The sequence below is a fragment of the Pteronotus mesoamericanus genome, unplaced genomic scaffold (genome assembly GCF_021234165.1).
Source record: "Pteronotus mesoamericanus isolate MK-2021 breed Mesoamerican mustached bat unplaced genomic scaffold, CSHL_Meso_final contig_180, whole genome shotgun sequence".
NCBI lineage: Eukaryota > Metazoa > Chordata > Mammalia > Chiroptera > Mormoopidae > Pteronotus > Pteronotus mesoamericanus.
Window position 1 is genome coordinate 7,399,925 of NW_026555076.1, and position 18,569 is coordinate 7,418,493.

The 18,569-nt window shown below is 33.5% G+C and overlaps 1 protein-coding gene across 2 annotated transcripts in view; it reads right to left on the bottom strand.

Moving 5' to 3' along the window:
• The window catches only part of EPHA5 (EPH receptor A5), a 329,941-nt gene that overhangs the window by 246,094 nt on the left and 65,278 nt on the right, over nt 1-18,569 (bottom strand). For both annotated transcript variants that reach the window (XM_054566806.1, XM_054566807.1), the window contains exon 3: nt 10,840-11,503. In XM_054566806.1, the coding sequence (XP_054422781.1) occupies nt 10,840-11,503 (664 nt within the window). The remainder of the gene's footprint in view (nt 1-10,839; nt 11,504-18,569) is intronic.

Consider the following 18,569-nt stretch of genomic DNA (forward strand, 5'->3'; position numbering starts at 1 on the left):
GGGATGACACACAAAACCTTCTAAAGAGGATTTTAAATAAATAAATAAATAAATAAATAAATAAATAACACAGATCGGTCTGGTTCTAAAAAAGGAAGATTTTATCACTGGAAAATATTGGGACTAGGTGAACATTGGGAAATCATTCACAGGAACAAGAAATGTCACTTTCTGATTGTGAGGTGCAAACTCAAGTATGTGTAGGAAAGGAAAACTTCAACAGAGCTCAGGGAAACATTGGTGAAATCACATTGCATTACTTGCTAATCCATAAAATGAAAAATAAAATTCTGATAGTCTAATCCTCTATCTCTATTTCTTTTTTTAATGTCCTAATGGACTCCTTTCACAGCGCTTTGAATTCATCCGAGGAAAATCTCTTGTGCATAATCCCCTTCACAATCACACAGAAGGAGGAACTTTGGAGCATTCATTCTCTAAGTCTGATCCCTGCTAACAATGCCATCAAAGAAATGGAGTTATCCATCAGTCAAATTATCATTTGCTCTAATTGTTACTTGCCTCAAACTGTGTGGCTCTTCTTTCTTTCCTTCTCTTTTTCCTATTGTAAACTATACCTTAACAACACTCAGATGAGCAGGATATCTTCAAGCTTAGAGAAGGTAAAGCATATAAACAAGTCATTTTAGTTTTTGCAGTTAAATCCCTACGGGTCAGCCCTAAATGCAGATAAACGTTTCAACACTAAAGAGAATCAAATTCTGGAAGACAAGATGTGATCCACAACCACGACCAGATAATAAAAGATATAAAAGCATTTTCATGTCATGGATACCAGTTATGGGATCATGGATAGTGCAGAATTCATATTGTATTGTTATAGCTAATGAATGATACACTTTCTAGAAAGAACTATGTCAAGGGTAGTGGCTCCATTCTCTCCTGCTTTAATAATAATTGTCATGTCCTTCTGAACTAATGTATAAGTTAAATATAAAGGCAATAAATTATACAGTTTAGTTAAACAACATACTTACCTTTTATCCTGTGAGTAATAGAAAAAGTGTATACATAAATAAATAAATCAGATAGATTCATACTTGCAAATTAAGCTAAGCTACTTAGATCGTGTTTTGTGCAACCCTCAAAGGGGGCTAAGTAAATTTTTCAAGGCTAATCCATACAGAAGCTGTTCTAAACAAATCTATACAGGTAGAGCACAAACCATATAACATTTAACATATTAATTATCATAGAAATAAGGCCCTAATCAACCTTGAAATGCTGGCTGCACCCTCCAGAGGGCACTGGGTAAAGCACTCTGCCCAAGGGCACAAGGACAGTCAAACAAAAGAAGCTTGTGTATAAGACCTCTTGAGGGAGGTAAGAAATCACAGCCTTTAAGAATCAAAATATGTAGCCTTCCCTGGGTGAGCTTGGGGGGTGTAAATTTACACTAGCCACCAACAACCACCAAACCTTACATTACAATCACCTGAGGAGTTTTAAAAAACATTGGTGCCTCGGCTACCACTACACAACTGAATCAAAACTTCTTATAGGTGCGTCCAGCAACAATATGGTTTAAAATTACTGTGTTGTGCCCTGGCCAGTGTGGCTCAACTGGCTGGAGTGACATCCTGTAAACTGAAAGGTCATTGGTTTGATTCCTAGTCAAGTACATGCCCAGGTTACAGGTGCTGTCCCGGTGGGTGGGCCATGCATGGTATATGAGAAGCCATGTGTAGTATATGGTATTTATGGGCGCATATGAGAAGCAAGCGATCAGTGTTTCTCTCTCACGTAGATGTTTCTCTCCTTCCCTGTCTTCCTCCCTTTGCCTCTCTCTACAGCCAATAGGCATGTCCTTAGGTGAGGATAAAAAAATAATAATAAAAGATAAATTTATTGTACTGAAAATGTTGAGAACAGCAGAATTAGGTGAAAGTTGATCCTCAAAATACTTCACCAGTAGGATGAAATGTTAAATCATGTGAGGAACTCCCACAAGTCAATGAAAAAAAAAAGACAAGCATCTCATAAATGAACAGGTCATTCTTAAATAGGAGACATTGGAACATGGGTGTCATTTTTGGGTTTTTTTGCTACTTTACTGTGGTTTGATTCCCCTCTAATTTGCCAATATTGTTTATATATGATAATAGTACAGAGAATTAACAGTAAATATAGGACTCCTAAATCACGACAAAATTAACAAAATTAAGAAAAAAGAATATCATGAGGGCCATTATACCTAAAGTTATATAATTACAATCTATATAAAAATATATATTAAGAAACATCTGGAGTGAGAGATAGATACATAAATTAATGCAGAACAGTACTGAAGCAACATGGATAGTGCAATATTTTGATATATATTCAAAAAATTAAGATAAATATATTTATGTCCTTTGCACTTATATAGTTATATGGTCTTACTTTACCTGTATCTCAGTTTCCTAATCTATAATATAAAGAAGAGAAGAGCATTTTCTCCAAGATTCCATTATATCTGTTCTTCTCAAATGCACGTAAACAACAACAATAAGGAATCTTGCTAAAATATAGATCCTGATTCAGTTTTTCTGGGGAGGGGCCTGTTTCTGCATTTCTAAAAATAATCAAGTCTTGCTGGTGCTCCTGGTCCACATCAGACTCCCGAAGTAGCAGACTAATGTCTGTGTATAGGCGGACTTTGTGGGTACACACTATGTCACTTAACATTTCACATAGGAGGAAAGTTGGGCTCAGTCTCATTTTATATTTGGCCACAGTAACACATTTAACAAATGGAAGAGAGATTTGAAATAAGGGCTGCATCCCACAAAAGCCCAAAATCTTTCATTTACAGCACACAAAAATCTCCTGGTGATTTCACAGATCAATTTTAAGGTTTTAAGTATACTTCATGGTGTTATGCAAGCATTGACTGCTTCATTTCTTATCATTTGCAATCATTTTTTGAGCTTTATACTTTTAAAAATCTGAGAACTACACCGAGATGTTTGCTAAATCACACTCAGTGAGTTCTCAACATTAAACTTTTTGGTACACACAACTTTTCCAATGAGAACTACACTGACTTATGTTATGAGACTTTGTGAAAGTCCTTTTGCTGTTATGTGAATAATAATTAAAAAAACAAAGTAAGTTTTGGACTATGCTATGGTTTCCTGGCACATTTAAATATCCTAGATTTAAATCAGTTCTGAAGATACCACAAGATATGGCCTTTGTAAGCACTTTATCATTAAACATTTTTCTGATAATTACCTTTATATGTTAATTTACTATAATAAAATGATTTATTCAGTACATATCATTTTAATACATGCTTATTATCAAGAGGTATTTAGTACAGTACGAGCCACCTGAACCTAAATATAATAATTCTCCATCCATACAATCATGATTGAGCTCAAGTTCATTAATGTTAGTTTGCACTGTATGAACATGGAATGTGTCATCATAAAATTAAATGTCCTAGAGACCTACCCAAAGTAGATATTCCAAAGCAGTTATTACTATTACTATAAATATGAGGTATGGTATTTATCTTATAACATTTATCTGTTACATTTATTCTTTCTCTCTCTTTATATAATATATATTATATATACCCATGTGTAATATATAATATATATGAGGCAGAGAGACTCAAGACTTTGACTGGTATCCTTTCCTTCATGAATGAAAAAGTAGGAATGTAAAATGTAAATCAAGATCAAAAGTTTGTCCAGGAGGGATTATGGTGTTTGGCTCATTGATTCCCTTTCTTTCATGGCCAACTCGCCCTTTTTTTTTTTTTTAACAGTGCAAATAGCAGAAAATTCACAAGTTACCAATCGTTGTTGGACCGATAAAACATTAGGATCGTAAAAAATGAAAGGCTTTCATTTTTAAGGGTGTAGTAATTTACAAGTAGTATCCACCAAGAGAACTTATAAATAAACTAAATTGTTTTATGTTTGATATGCACACATTTGACCACAGATATTATTTAAAAATTCTCTACTTTTAAGATAATATATATGTATATGTATGAACAGCCCCTTTTAGCAAGTAATTTCAGGAGCTAGCAGCTCTTTTATTACAAGATTTGAATATCCCAATACATTTTAAATATATAATATGATTTTAGAAATAAAAGAGATGTGCACAAAATTGACTGATGTAATATGATAGAGCTCTGTCATGAATGCTCCCTCTAAAAAGAAATTTGTTAAGTCGACCCCCAACTCTTTGCATGGCTTTGCTCCATGTCTATGTTAAACACCACCTTTGCAGAGAAACATTCTCTTACCACCAAATCTAACCCCGCACCCTCACTTTGCCATTAGTAATTCTCATAAATTGTAATGGTAGCTGTGAGTATGTATGTATGTTTGTATGTCTGTGTGATACATTCATAGGATATAGTAATTGCATGGATGCCCAGGACAATAATAACTTAAAGCATCAGTGATAATAGCAAACCAGAGAGCAATTCATCTTTATAAACAAGGTTCTAATATATTTACATTTTATCACCCAATAAACAAACATGTAAGAGTATCCTTTAATAAATTGTACTCTTCAAGAATACTCTACCTAGTTTAAGAAAACTAGTTTTCTAACCAGAAGCTCTTCTGTATTTTATAAAAGGCAGATTCCTGTAAATACATTTTATTTTTTGAGAGGAGCTTAAGAAACAGCTAATGTTTGCTGAATAAGTACAGTATATGAGGCACTATTCTAAGTAATTTTTATATGTTTTATAGGATTGCTATAATGTAGAGGTGAGGAAAGCGAGGAAAAGAGAGATGCTTTCTATTCACACGTGTATATTCTCCATTTATAACTCACACATGTACATGGAGCTCATAAATGCCAAAGGCAGTATTTGAATCAAAAAACTATGTTTTAAGCACAGAATCTATGTGCTTAAACAACTAGAGAGCATGCTGTCTCTCAAAAACAGCATGTTTCCCACTATACCCAAGTTAAATTTGTCACATTTCAAAATATACACCTCCTTCATTCTGCAGAATTAAAAAAAAAATTCACTTTGCAAAGGTAACTTGCCTTTACACATATTTAGTTCTACCAGCACATCTGCTCGTGTGGGCAGTGGGCCTATATTTTGATTAGTGGGTCTCAACTGGGAGTGATTTTTGTCCCCAGGGTACCCCTGGCAATATATGAAGGCATTTTTATCTATCAAAATGGGGAGTGGAGTGATCCTCTAAATGGGAATTAGAAGCCAGGGAAGCTGCTAAATAAATGGTACTATTCCCTCCCCCAACAAAAAAAATATTTAACCCAAAATGTGAATAGTGCTAGTGTTAAGAAATCTTTGCTTCAGTGAGGGGAAAAGGAAAACAAAAACAAATGCAGAATATTTTCTAAAAATTTAATAGAACTGGTCCAGAGCTATTCAATGAAGGGATTTAAAGGAAGAAAAAAATCCATTTTATTGTTCTCACATGCAATACCTGAAAACGGATGAAATGACTTAACTCCTTAATGGTCCGGATGGTGGTTCACAGCAGCAGGACACACAGGCGTGCAAGCCTGCATACCACTGGTCCTCTGTACTTCAAAATTGCCATCTTTTGTTAAAATTTTGAAATCAAAATTAGTTTGCTTTTGTTGCATAAAAGAGCATACCAAATAGAACCAAAAGTTCAGCCCCTTTGATGTTTTTTGGTAACGTGCCTAATTAAAAATAACTAGGCTCTCCAATGCATAATTACAGGAACACCTAATACACTGTATTTCCAGCCAATTTTGTTTCAAACATAAATATGCACTAGAAGTATGAATGATCGACATATTACTCCCTGCAGTATCTGTACTGTTTCTGAATCAAGGCTCTTTCTTAGCTCAGTATTTTCACTACATTTTCCTTGCTGTGCAATCATCTCTCAGTTGGACAATTAATAAGTGCTTTTTCTCCACAGCCCTCAGCATGTAACCCCTCCTTACCCTGTATTTTAGCATGCGTTATATACCTTCTTCACTCTGACTGGCCTTGGCAGTGACCCACAATCTAAATCTCTTTCTCCATTTGATATAAGTGAAACTATAATTATCTAGGGGTAATTTCAAATTACTACTTCATTCCACTAGCAACTGATGAAGATTAGTGGTCTTGCCTTGCATCTGAGTACGTCAGCAACATAATCACAAGAGAACACAGCAGGCAACATTTGATTCATGTGAACTCAATTGCTTCTGTCAAACACATTCAGTTCAATAAAAAACAGAAACTTCCAAAATGGGTTTTTGCTAACAATTTGGTACTAAAAAAAAAAAAAATCATATGACTCTTAAGGGAAAAAAAATAGCATGGATTTCATCAGAAGTAATAATAAATAACAAGTAGGAAAACATACTTGTATAAATGGATTTGATACATTATTAGTTTCAGAAAATAAAGAGCATTTAAAGAAATTAATTTGTATACTTAAAGCAATTTGTTATTGAAAATTCAGGCATAAAAGTAAGCCTTAGAAAAATAAAGGCACTACATGTTTTAAGTTAATACATAGAAAACAGAATTTTTGTTACCTCATTAAAGCCAGATTATTATGGAAAATGTAGTCAATTTCTCTTTAAGGAAGTTAAATGAGTGGGCATGAAGATAATGGATCACCAAGTTGCTGAATGATCTAGGACTCCCGAATCACTTCTTAGTTGACTTCTGGGCTTAAGCCGTGTGTTAATGAGCTGCCCAGTAGCATCAGACCTGAAGGTTTAATCTCTAGAAGCCTTTGGGTCAACTCCATAATGTCCTGCACATATACCAGGTTACCTGAGTGCAATCTTACAGCAACTACCAAGTCACGTCCTAGTACAAACTTGGTAAATATTAACATATGAAAATCATTAAAACATTTACTTAAACATCAGCTTCTTAATATAGTTATATCCTTAATTAAATCTCAGTGTATCTTGATTATCAAAGAGGTGAAACTAAGAAGATCTCACTCTTCCCTCCCTGTGGTCAAGGCACATTATCTCCATTCTAGAATATTGAACATTTTATCTTAGGAGCAAGAGAGTAGAGAACTGTAACAAAACATGGTTGATGAATGTGTCCAAAGTCTTCCTATTAGAGCCAATTTTGACTATTTTCTAAATACATGTATCTTCCTACTACCATAAGATGTAGAAATAAATATTTGCATTAGTGATAACAGAATCATAATTTGGTGGGAAAAAAAGAAAAAATCATTTGGGAAATTCTATGTATTATATCAGCTCTGTATTATATACCAAGGCATATCCCTTTATTCATGTGAGTATCTAATTTCACATTTATATAAATAAAAAATATGTTTTCATAATTTATTTCATGTGAATTTTTTAAAGATCAATGTATGGAATCAAGTAATCTGAGGGCAAAGTATTTACTAATAAACCAAAATATCTTACTCTAATTCCTGCTGTGTCTTATTGAGGACTTTAAAAACTTAACAAGAAAAGACAAAAACAACAAAAAGCTAGGATTTATGCAGTTCAATAGGTTGGAGTCTCAGCTAACTAAATTCAAACCTGAGTATTCTCATAGTCTGTCTAATAAGGGGGTAGACCTACCAAAAGCCCATGGAAGCTTGGGTGTTGATTGGCTCATTTGAATAAGCACCTGGTCCCTCCCAAACCCAAGGTAATATAATCCCAGGGGAACAAAAAAGTGTGTTTCTCTCTCTCTCTCCTCCGCCCCCCCCCGCAACACTTCTCTCTCTTGCTTGTGACCTGCTCACCCCATTCCTTCATGTGCTCTCTCACTTGAGAGCATGGCACCATGTGGGTTTAGCAGCTACCAGGACCCACAGCAGATGGCATAAGCTCCAAAAGACTGAGTAAGCTTTAATGTGAAGCAGAAACTCGGGACGCTGACATTTGTTTGGGCCTTGCTGAAGACACGGTTGGACTTTCTCCACGGCGGGATGGAGGGAGATGGGACAAACCATCTTGACAGACCACAAGCATGGGCCCTTCTCTTGTGCATGGGCCCTTGGAAGGTTTTTCTCAAAATCCTATGGAAAAGCCTGATTTCCGCTGACAACAAAACAACCATATTTGGATTTTTGTAGATGTGATAGATTCACATGACTCAAAAGTCAAAACTATATATCAAGTCATTTATTAAACTTGAAAATAAAGTTCTAACAAGATATGCTTATAGATTGGAGAAAAAGAAAATAGATGTAAATAATTTTAAGAGAAATATTTTGTGATGGATTAGAATTGCATAGTGAGTAGAGAGGAGTGTTAAGAATGATTCCTAGATTTCTGGTCTATCAAAGAGAGTTTCAAAACACTGAGTTCTCCACTTTAAAGTTTGTGGAGAGCAGGTTAAGACCATAGAATGGGTTTGAGCAGCCATTTTCAACTAGTGTGCGGCAAGGATTTTTAAGACATGCAAAACCAGACTATTTAGGCAGTGGCACTGACCTCTCTTCCTTTAAGATTGTCAAAAAAAAAAAAGACAACAGTTAACACCACAATAGTTGCCCAGTGTGAATGAATCAAAATTATATCTATTTATTTTTTTGGTCAGATTTTTAAAAATCTATTTTTTGATGTGCCACTGAACTTTAGTAATTAATTTATGTGTGCTATGAGATGAAAAAGGTTGAAGATAGCTGGGTTAGAGTTATGGTGGAATTTTATAAAACACACATGCATATATTTACTTTTATATACATATTATGTATAGATATAAATACCTAAGAGTATCTATGATGCCTTAATTATCTAAAGCAAACCATCAACACTTGTCCATTCATTCAATAAGTTATTCCTAGAATAAACGTCCTAAATTCCTCATAGAGTGGCCACATAATATTTGTACATTGGAAAACACCAAGAGGCACTATTCCTATCAACTACATTGTATTTTCTGCATGATCCCACGTCTCTGTTCCTACCATCAGGGGGGAGTAATAAACACATTGCTACAAAATCCAGTTCAGAGAACTTTTCTACACTGTAGCCTCTGCTGCTCACCCCACTGTTTCTGAATTTCGTCTCTTCTCCTCAATTATTAGGAAAAGAGTATGAGAAGAGAAATATATGCATTAAATGCCTACACATATTATGTCAGAACCTTACTTCTCCAAAATATTTTTGCCATAAACAAAGTATTCTAACCCAGTAACAATAAAAAATTATCCTCTAAAACTGGTCTTTTATACCCTTTGTCAATCTGACCAAAGACAAAGGTCATTGTGTGCTGAACTAAAGTGACCACATATTCTCTAAAATGATATAAACAACTATTCAACTAAAGCATTTTATTTTATCATACTAGTAAACAAAATTTTAGGAATAATAAAATTTATATTGTAAATATTTTGGGGGAAAGAATAAAATGTATTCAATGGTTCATACTTTAACTTTCTATAATTACATATATCTTCACCTTATAATAAGAATATTGCTTTAAAAAAAGTTAAGTAAAGTTAGTTAGAACTTTCCTTTAAATCCAATCTTGAGTAAAAATAATTTCATTTTCCTGACAATCTTAAAAGTGTTTCCGAAACATAATTTTGATGTAATAAAATTTTGTTTACATGCATGCATGTGTGTATTCATGTGTGTGTATAGTTATAGATTACGTGGAAAAACAACCACTTAATTACAGGAGACAAAATACATGTGAGCTGATGCTGAAAAAGAAAATTTAAAAATGGCGCTATATGTTTCTAGGGAGAAATAATTAAGCAAAGCCATTTTAATTTACAGGTAATTTCCCTAGCCTTGTTTCCCTGGATCTATAATCAATCTACCTTCAGGCCTGAACAAACTTAAGCAAGTTTGATTCACATTACATATGGAATTTAGAAACAAAAAAATTCATCTGACGCTAACAGGTGGGATTAGGGTGACTTCTCAGCATTTGGTTTTTTCTTTAGTTAATACACATTAACTCTCATTATGTATTTAGTATGTGTACATCGTGGTGAAAACAAGTGCAGGTTATCAAGTAAGAATGATTTTTCTTTTAAGAAAAAAAATGGTTTCTTCCTTATAAGCTTCTCTTCACTTTGACGCAAAGTACTATGCTGTTCCAAAAAGCCATTGATAAAAATCCAATTTTAAAACGGTAACTCACCACATGGTGGCCAAAATGAGGGCATTTTCAAATGAAGAGGGAGGCATGCATGCATGATCAAGTTTCAGTTTAAAAGAAAAATTGAAACAGAAAAAAAACTCCAAGTGCAAATTGCTTGGAAATGGCCTTATCGTATTGGCTCTCTCTCCAAGCAGTTATTTTCTTGGGCACTACTTAGTATGCATTTAAATTTTATCTGTAATTTTTTTAAAGCAAACGTATAATAGCAATTATATGTAAACAACACAATAAACTAAGTCTTGTCAGCTAACAAATATTTTCCTATGGAGTTCATGTGGCTGAACTTATTTCTGAAGAATTTTTAAGAGTTAAAAATGTGCCCAAAGTCTCATATAAGATTTGCATTTGAATTTTATGAAGCAACTGAAAGTACTATTTTCTCTTTGCAGACCAAAATAGCAGCAGAGTAGCATATAATAATCATTTCAAAGAGAGTATCATACAAAGAAATAATCCCTTCATTTGAGTTGTTCAAAAATAAAACTTCTGAAAGCCAAATGAATATGAATATTATAGTGCAAGTAAGATATTCTGAGTATTAAATATGTATAGACGATAAAATATAACATTAAATCTTTCATCGTTGCCAAAAATTTAAATTCTGAGAAGAGAGAAATCAAACTTGAAAAGAAATAATCTCCATAAATTAGCAAAGTAAAAGGTCGCTTGCTCATGATCCTCAGAGGAAATACATATGCATGATCCAACTGAAGCAGACAGCACCTGCAGACATGCAGGCAAACCCTTACCTTGACAGGTGCCATTTTTCTCTTCATATCCTGCTTTGCACATGCATTTCCCGATGGGCACCAGCCACTCCCCTTCAGCGCTGCAATGCATTTTGGGTGGTTCATCTGTCACAGAATGGTTGACACAGGAGCCCGACACTTCGAGCAACTGTGAAGAATCAGCTCCGGTGATTGTGTCAGGGAAGACAGCCAAGTGCCGTACCACGGAAGGACATTTTTTATAGTACACACGCACAGAAACCAGAGCAATGCAAGCACCCAGATCTTGGAAGGCAAGATAAAATCCTGTTTTGCTTAGAGGTCCTACATCTCTAACCTCTGTATTCAGTTTCATGACACGGTCACCAAGATCAAGTTCTGTAAAGCTTTCATCAGCGGCAATGGTATCAATTTTGATGTACTGATTTTCCTTGATATTCCTTCCATTCTCATCATCTGACTCAAAGTAGTACATGTTAAAAGTTTCCTTACAGGTCCCCAGTCCTCCAGGAAGGCTGTTGCAGTCCCGCAGAGTAAACTTAAGTTCTATGAAGATCCTGGAAGCACCTTCGTTGGAGATCCAACTGGTCAGAAGCCAGTTATTCTGATTCTGTTCCATAACTTTGCATACTTGGTATGTATGGATAGGGGCATAATTTTCATCAACTTCACCAATCTCTTCCCACTGTATAATATAAAATAGAAAAATTCATTTAAAAATAAGGAATAACCCAAAAAATTGTCAAAGAAAACTATTTCAGATGTGGAAATTTCTATAGCCTTGATATTTAGTATTGGGAGAAGGAGCTATATAACAAGAATAAAAACAAAAACTTTCCTTTTTTAAATTAAGGAAATTAATAATGTCTTACTCATTGTCTCCAATGTAACTCAAAAGTGGACACATATGAATGATACTACCCAGGAAAAAAATGTATTTCAGAGTAAAAATAAGGTCAAATGTATATGCAGCTAACAACAAGAAACATTGAAAGGAAAAGATGTGTCTGAAAAAAAGTATATAGACTAAGAGATAGATAAAATTTTAGAGCAAAAAGGAACAATATCTTTTAAAAACACAATGAGAAAGTAGCAGTAAATGTAAAAAATAAGAAACAAATAAGACATGAATTCACACATTTAATTCTGGCATGTTACAAATAACACTGGACATCAAAACTTGAAAGAAAATTCATTAGTTTAAAATTAATAATGTAGTTTTATTTCATTGAACCAATCTGTGTTGGACTCTTACAAACTGGATAACTAAATGCATATTCACAGCTATATCCAGAAATGTAAACCTAGATACAGATATAAAATAGAGGTAAAAGTTACAGATCAGTAATACAGTCAGGTACAGACATGTTGTTATCTCCTGGAAATGCACTAATTCTTTCTTTTCCAATGCATTATTTTATGCATAATGACCTTAAGAATTCTAAATATATACAGAATGTAAAAAAAATTAAGTATAATTTTATACAGCTTCAAAAAATATTATTTGGTGAAAGAAGAGGTCTAAGCCAATCACTTTCTTATTAAAATATTCCAATTTTGAGAAACTCAGTGTACCATAACCACTGTCTGAAGAATATAGAACCAAGTTGTCCCCGTAAAGATATTATTATAATTTAAGAAATTTCTTAAACCTGTGAAAATCTCTGTATACAAAACTATACAATTGTAACTCTGAAAATTGTCTGCGAAACACATAGAGCAATGAAACCATAATGACTTTCAATAAATACAGAATGTGATTTCAGATACCAGTACAGATAAACTTGATAGAAACTCATTTCTTTAGCTATAAAATTAAATAAAGCATTATTTCTTGATTCCGTTCAACTGGCAAAAATGTGAAAAATGTGGAATCACAAGAGATGCATATAAATCATTTGCCTCACATGGCCTCTCTCAAAATGCTGGCCACCGTCAGACAGGCGTAAGGAGAAGGCACTAATGAGGGAAAACTGCTGAGCTCCTGAAATTCATAAGAGAGAGACATCAAGATTTTCTTTCTCCTAACAATCTTCACGTTATGGTGTTATGAAAAGTCTCAGTTCTTTCATTTCATCTCACTTGTCCCCTCTCAAAATGTATTTAATAGCTTCTGATTTTCTAACTGAGCCTTCTATTTCAGCATTCTGTCATTAAATACTTTTTTTTCTCCTGAAGTATCCACATATCAGTCTCTGAATGGTTACTGAATGTCATGATTAATAATTCATGAAAAAAAAGCACCTCAACTAATCAAATGAAAGCAATAAAAATAATCAACTACTGTAGCCAGATTAATTAAATATATATTCTGTGAATCAGAAAAATGGAAAAGAGCATCAAAAAGGTCTTCTCTGAAAAAATCAAAATGCTACATTATCTCTGTTTTATATTTTATTTTATAATGTATTTCTATACAAAACACAAGTGGATTTTAAATCCTTGGCCTTAAATCATTTATAGAAGTTCTATTTCTGCATCATATATTCCAACAGGACCCTGCTCTCATGTAAAAGGAACTGAAAAAGCAATATCTTAGAAGATTATAAAGCAAGCAATTCAGTCTCTGCCTGTACAAAGTCCGGGTACCACAAACATTACTAAAAATGCAAGCCAAGCAGCACTTGACAAGACAGCTTCATACTATGTCAGGTGATGATTTCAAAGTATGTGCATGAGCATCTTGCTTCTCCAAATATTCTCAATTAAGAAGAGAAAAACTGTAACTTTCTTTGATGATAGGACTTATTATGGTGGAATTATATTTATTTTTCTTTTCAAATGTCCAAAATATAAATGAAGGTTCAAATGTTCTATTTATAATGAGTGAGTAGAAAGAGTTTAATTTAAATAATTATGACAGTAAGCCATTCAGAGAATCAGATAGGTAGTATATACACATTTCCCATAAATATCGACTCCTATTTAGTTATTATAAATACACTAAGAAATGGACAAAAATATTTCATTTATTTAGACTGGCTGAAATACAACTTTGAACTTTTCCAAGATTTCTTCCCTTTTATACAGAGAGGACATCCTGTTATCCTCACTAAAAATCTAACTTATGATGAAGAAACAAGAGAATGGAGAGAAAGCAATAGTCATGAATAACTTAAGAACCTGGCAGGTATATTCCTAAACACTTTCGCAAATGTCATATCAAGGAGATTACTGTAACATAATGAAAGTCACAGAAAAGAGGATATTTTCAGCTCAATTTTGTTGGATTTCTTATAATCCATGGTTTAATAAAAATATTTGCTGATCCTTTGATTACTACAGTGAGGTGCCTGGGCATTAGGGAAGTGTGATATCTGAATGCAATAGGGAGAGAGCAGATCTGTTCTACCTGTCCAGCTACTCTTCAAGGCCCAGCCTCTGAATCCCGGCTTCTCTGTGTCTCTTTCCTCCTTACTCCCATTTTCTTGTGTTAAGATTAAAGGCTAGGTACCCAGACAGCTTGGGCTGGCTTGATTTCTTTCCCAGATGCTTGGGCTTGCTCCTTTTCCCACTGGGCACTGAGAAGTCCAAGTCATTTGCATTCTAATCCCATGCCTGGCCAGACATCACAAGTCAGCCACATTCATCAGGGAAGTGGAAAAAGGACTTATTTTCATATCCGTATGTGTATCATGGGGTTATCAACTTGTCCTATCCAAGCTGTTAAGAACTATTTTCTCCCTGCCTGCCTCTTATTGCCATATTAGGTTTCTAGCCCCAAGCTCCTAGTGTCTCTTAGCCTGCTAATATCAATTCTTTTGTTTTCCATACTTAAAAACACTTATTCAGGACACCCAGCCTGGACTACAATATCCTCAAATAAAACTAAGGAGTCATCAAATGAACAGAGTTGATTTTGACCTTCCAAGTTATCAAGGGCACTTATCACCTAGTTCTGTTTTCATTATTGTGTTTCTATTTATTTTTAAACCATAGATTAATATAATAAGTTTAAAGTATAGTGGTAAGAAGATTTGTAGTAAAGGCCTGTACAGAAATACTTGATTGGTCTTGTACAGGGAAAAGAGTATCAGCCAGCAGCCCTAGATTTAGTTTCAGCTCATCTAACATCTTGATATATGAACTGAGACCCAACCACTGGCAAACTGGCTACATAGAATCTAGAGTGAGAACTGAAACTGTCCAAGCCACCTAACATAAAAACAGAAGAAGGAGACTCAAAAAACCTGAACTTACTTTCATTTTTGAAATGAGGAACCTGAAGACAAGAGAACAGAAAGTAATTTCCCAAGCTCACAGAGGACGCCCTTCTGCCTGTTGGTCAACACATCTCTGTTCTCGATGTGTAGATTTTTGTGTGGGATTCCTTGGGCTGCACTGATTGCAACCTTATGTCACAACTAAATTCACATTTTTCAGACATCATGTAACCACAGATAATTCATTCTTTTCTTCTTTCTTCCTTTCTTTTCCTACTATTTTCTCCCTCCTTCCCTCCCTCCTTTCCTCCCTCCCTCCCTCCCTTCCTTCCTTCCTCCCTTCACCCTTCCCTCCCTCCTATATTTCTATCTCTATATATCTTATACTCTGAAACACAGATATGAAGGTAAATACATGATTATTTTTTTCTCTACCGTATCTCAGCATCTGACACCACATGACACAAAGTATGGCACTTGATATATATTTTATAATGAATAAATCAATATCAAACATATATATAACTCTCTTCTCATAGAGGTATACTAATTTCACATTTGGGATAATTCAGACATTTTCTTGCACCAATAATTTGTATAATTAAAAAAATTAGTTTAGTTTATTAACCTATAGAACTATTTTTCATTAGCATTACATTTTACCAATTATAACTTATAGCTTAGTTTAGCTATGTAATATTTTGAGCATGATATGTTTTAAAATACTGTTTTTATTTTTCATTCACTAGTTTTCTTCATCATTCTGTATATATTAAAAGTCCAGAATATAGAATATCAGTCAGTGGCCCTATATTTCTTATTTCAATCAAACAGTATTAGGACTATCTTAGAAACTTTTTTGTGATAAACGTTAAAATATGACTATGAATCAAATGCTTCCAGCTTTACTCTGACATGCCCAAAGCATAACTTTAATATCATAATATTTTGCATAATTCAAAATATTACATAATATTTTGAAAAGCTCCAAAAAGAAGTGAAAATTAGGCTTTTGTTGTACTCAAAATATTACCAGTTGATACCATACACTTTGGTTTTCTCTGTGTGTGCTTGTTTGTGTGTGTGTGTGTGTGTGTGTGTGTGTGTATAGTATGTTTCCTAACTTCACTGAAGTTACCCTAACCTTAAATTATTAACTGATTTTTTTAAAAAAGTAGTTCCTCTCCATGACCTTAGAAAGTGCCTGGGAAATAGTTTGAATACATGCTCAGTTTTAGAAGTAGTCACTTTACCCATTTTCACCAGTGAGCAACACATTCTAATTGCTACCTCCTAATATGTTTACCTAAAGTCTAGAATTTTGAGAAGTTTCTTGCTATTGCAAAAGTCCAATGAAATACAGTATTAAAACATCAGAAATTTTAAACACACCAAAGATCTTTTGTTTTCCTTATTAGTGTCTAGTTTATTATAGTGATTTTAATATTAGATTTTTAGTTTCATTATTTCATGTATTTTTTTCCATTTCATATTACTGAATAAAATTAGGTAAAATATACTCAAGTAAAAACCTAAGAAAAGTGCTTATTGGTTTCCTCAGGTGTATGATAAATGAGTACTAATAGTCTTCCCTAATAACTTAAAAACTTATTAGTAAATTAGTTAAAATTTACTAATAAATTTTAACATTTATTAATAATAGTATTAATAAATGTTAAAATTATTTAACATTTTCTAAAACTTACTATGCTTACATGAAATCATTATATTTCCTCCCAATCGAGTGTGCAATTAAGCTTATTTGTTCATGTGTGTATGCAGAAGTCTGCCATTACCTAGTATATTCAATCCAGGGCATTTATTTTGAAAGAAACTGGCTAGAAATTCTTCATATCATATGTGACTTAGGAACTCAATAAATAAGCAGATAAGATAAGGAATCCTATATTTAGGACTAACTTTTTCCCTCTGTTTGGTATTATTGATTTTGATGTGTTACTGTACACTAGAAGGCATTCCTCATTAGGAAGCAATACTGCATTACTAAGATCCATGCATGTTGGGTCAAAGTGTGAGTCCCTAGTTCACCAGTCTGTCCAGTGGCTGCCCAAATGCTTCAACAATGAGGTTCAAATAGAAGGACAAGCTTCATCTTGGATCATAATGTTTTGAAAGACATTTTGTTGTAATTCAAAATTAGTCCTGGAACGTGTGAAGCCTCAAAGGTAATACATACAGGAAGAATAGTTTAGAGTGACAGCCAGTCAACCCATATTTGAGAAAATTGTTTTCTTATTATACACCATGTGCATGACATAGTCTTACAGAACTCAGCCACATCATTTGCAGATGAGTAAACTGGGGCCCAGAGCTACTGACACAGTAATTAGTGCCAGGTTGATGTTAACAATGTTTTAACCCTTAAAAGAGAATTTTTTTCAATATCTGATGAACAGGGTATTTATGTGTTCAAAAATAAAACTGTGGGCCTTTGTGGTAGAATTACCGGAATCCACTCTCCCTTAATAAGTTTTCTAACTTTTGGATCAAGACCATTCACAGTCCATTGAGCAATAGAAACATCTCAGTTTTTATGCACAACCACAAGGACAACATGGTTTTAAAAGAATAAAATATACAGTATATAGTTTCTGATCCAGAAATTTAATATCCTTACTAGCTATGAGTCTTTAGTGAAATAAACATCAAAATGCATCAGCTGCAAAAATCAATTGAATCAACAATCTTGTTAAATTTCCTCAATAATATGCCTGTAGAAAAAAATGCATCAACTAAGAATCTGAGTTATTAAAACATCTTTAGAGTCTGTGAGTATGATGTAACAATATTGTTGGAAGTAATTCAAATAATTTTCTGTGTAGGAAATAAAGCTTACTTGGTATATAAAGATTACTTTATATACCATGGAATAGAATAAATATTTATTGTATCATATTCAATTCATAAACCAAAATTATCTGAGAAAACCATATTAAAGCTTTCAAGTTTATATGAATGTTTTCACAAGGATTAAATCTATAGAAAATTAAGGATCTGTAAGACACTAAATATGAATGACAAGAAAGATTTTTTTCTTCCCCTGGAAAAACAATTCATAGTTCCTTTTTTACCCCAATAACGCAGTCAGTAATTATAAGAAAATAAAAAAGGAAAGAATAAAATAACATTGACTTTTTATTTTCCTTTTTTTAATTTGTAAGATGCTATCTTTATTATTAATGGACTCAGAGCCTTATTAGCTGAACCAAACTACATAGCAAACAGCACTTTGTCACACATACCAAATATATAGTTGACATCAGAAAATTATGTTTTACTTTTAAATTTAATTGTTGACATTATTACAGATGTCCTCCATTTCCCTTTTTTCCCCCTTCCACCAAGCCCCTTTCATCTTCATTACATTGTTATGTTTTTAAAAATTTATCCAATGCAGAAAAAATGAATTAGAGATTGGAAAAATCAAAAGCACAACATCAGATAAAATATGCACAACTGGAGAAGTTTATTATTTAAGCAAAAGAGGTATTTCTCAATAAAAAACTATGATGAACATAATCTAAAACAAGAAGTATAAACATATATAATGTCTGCTTACATATTTGT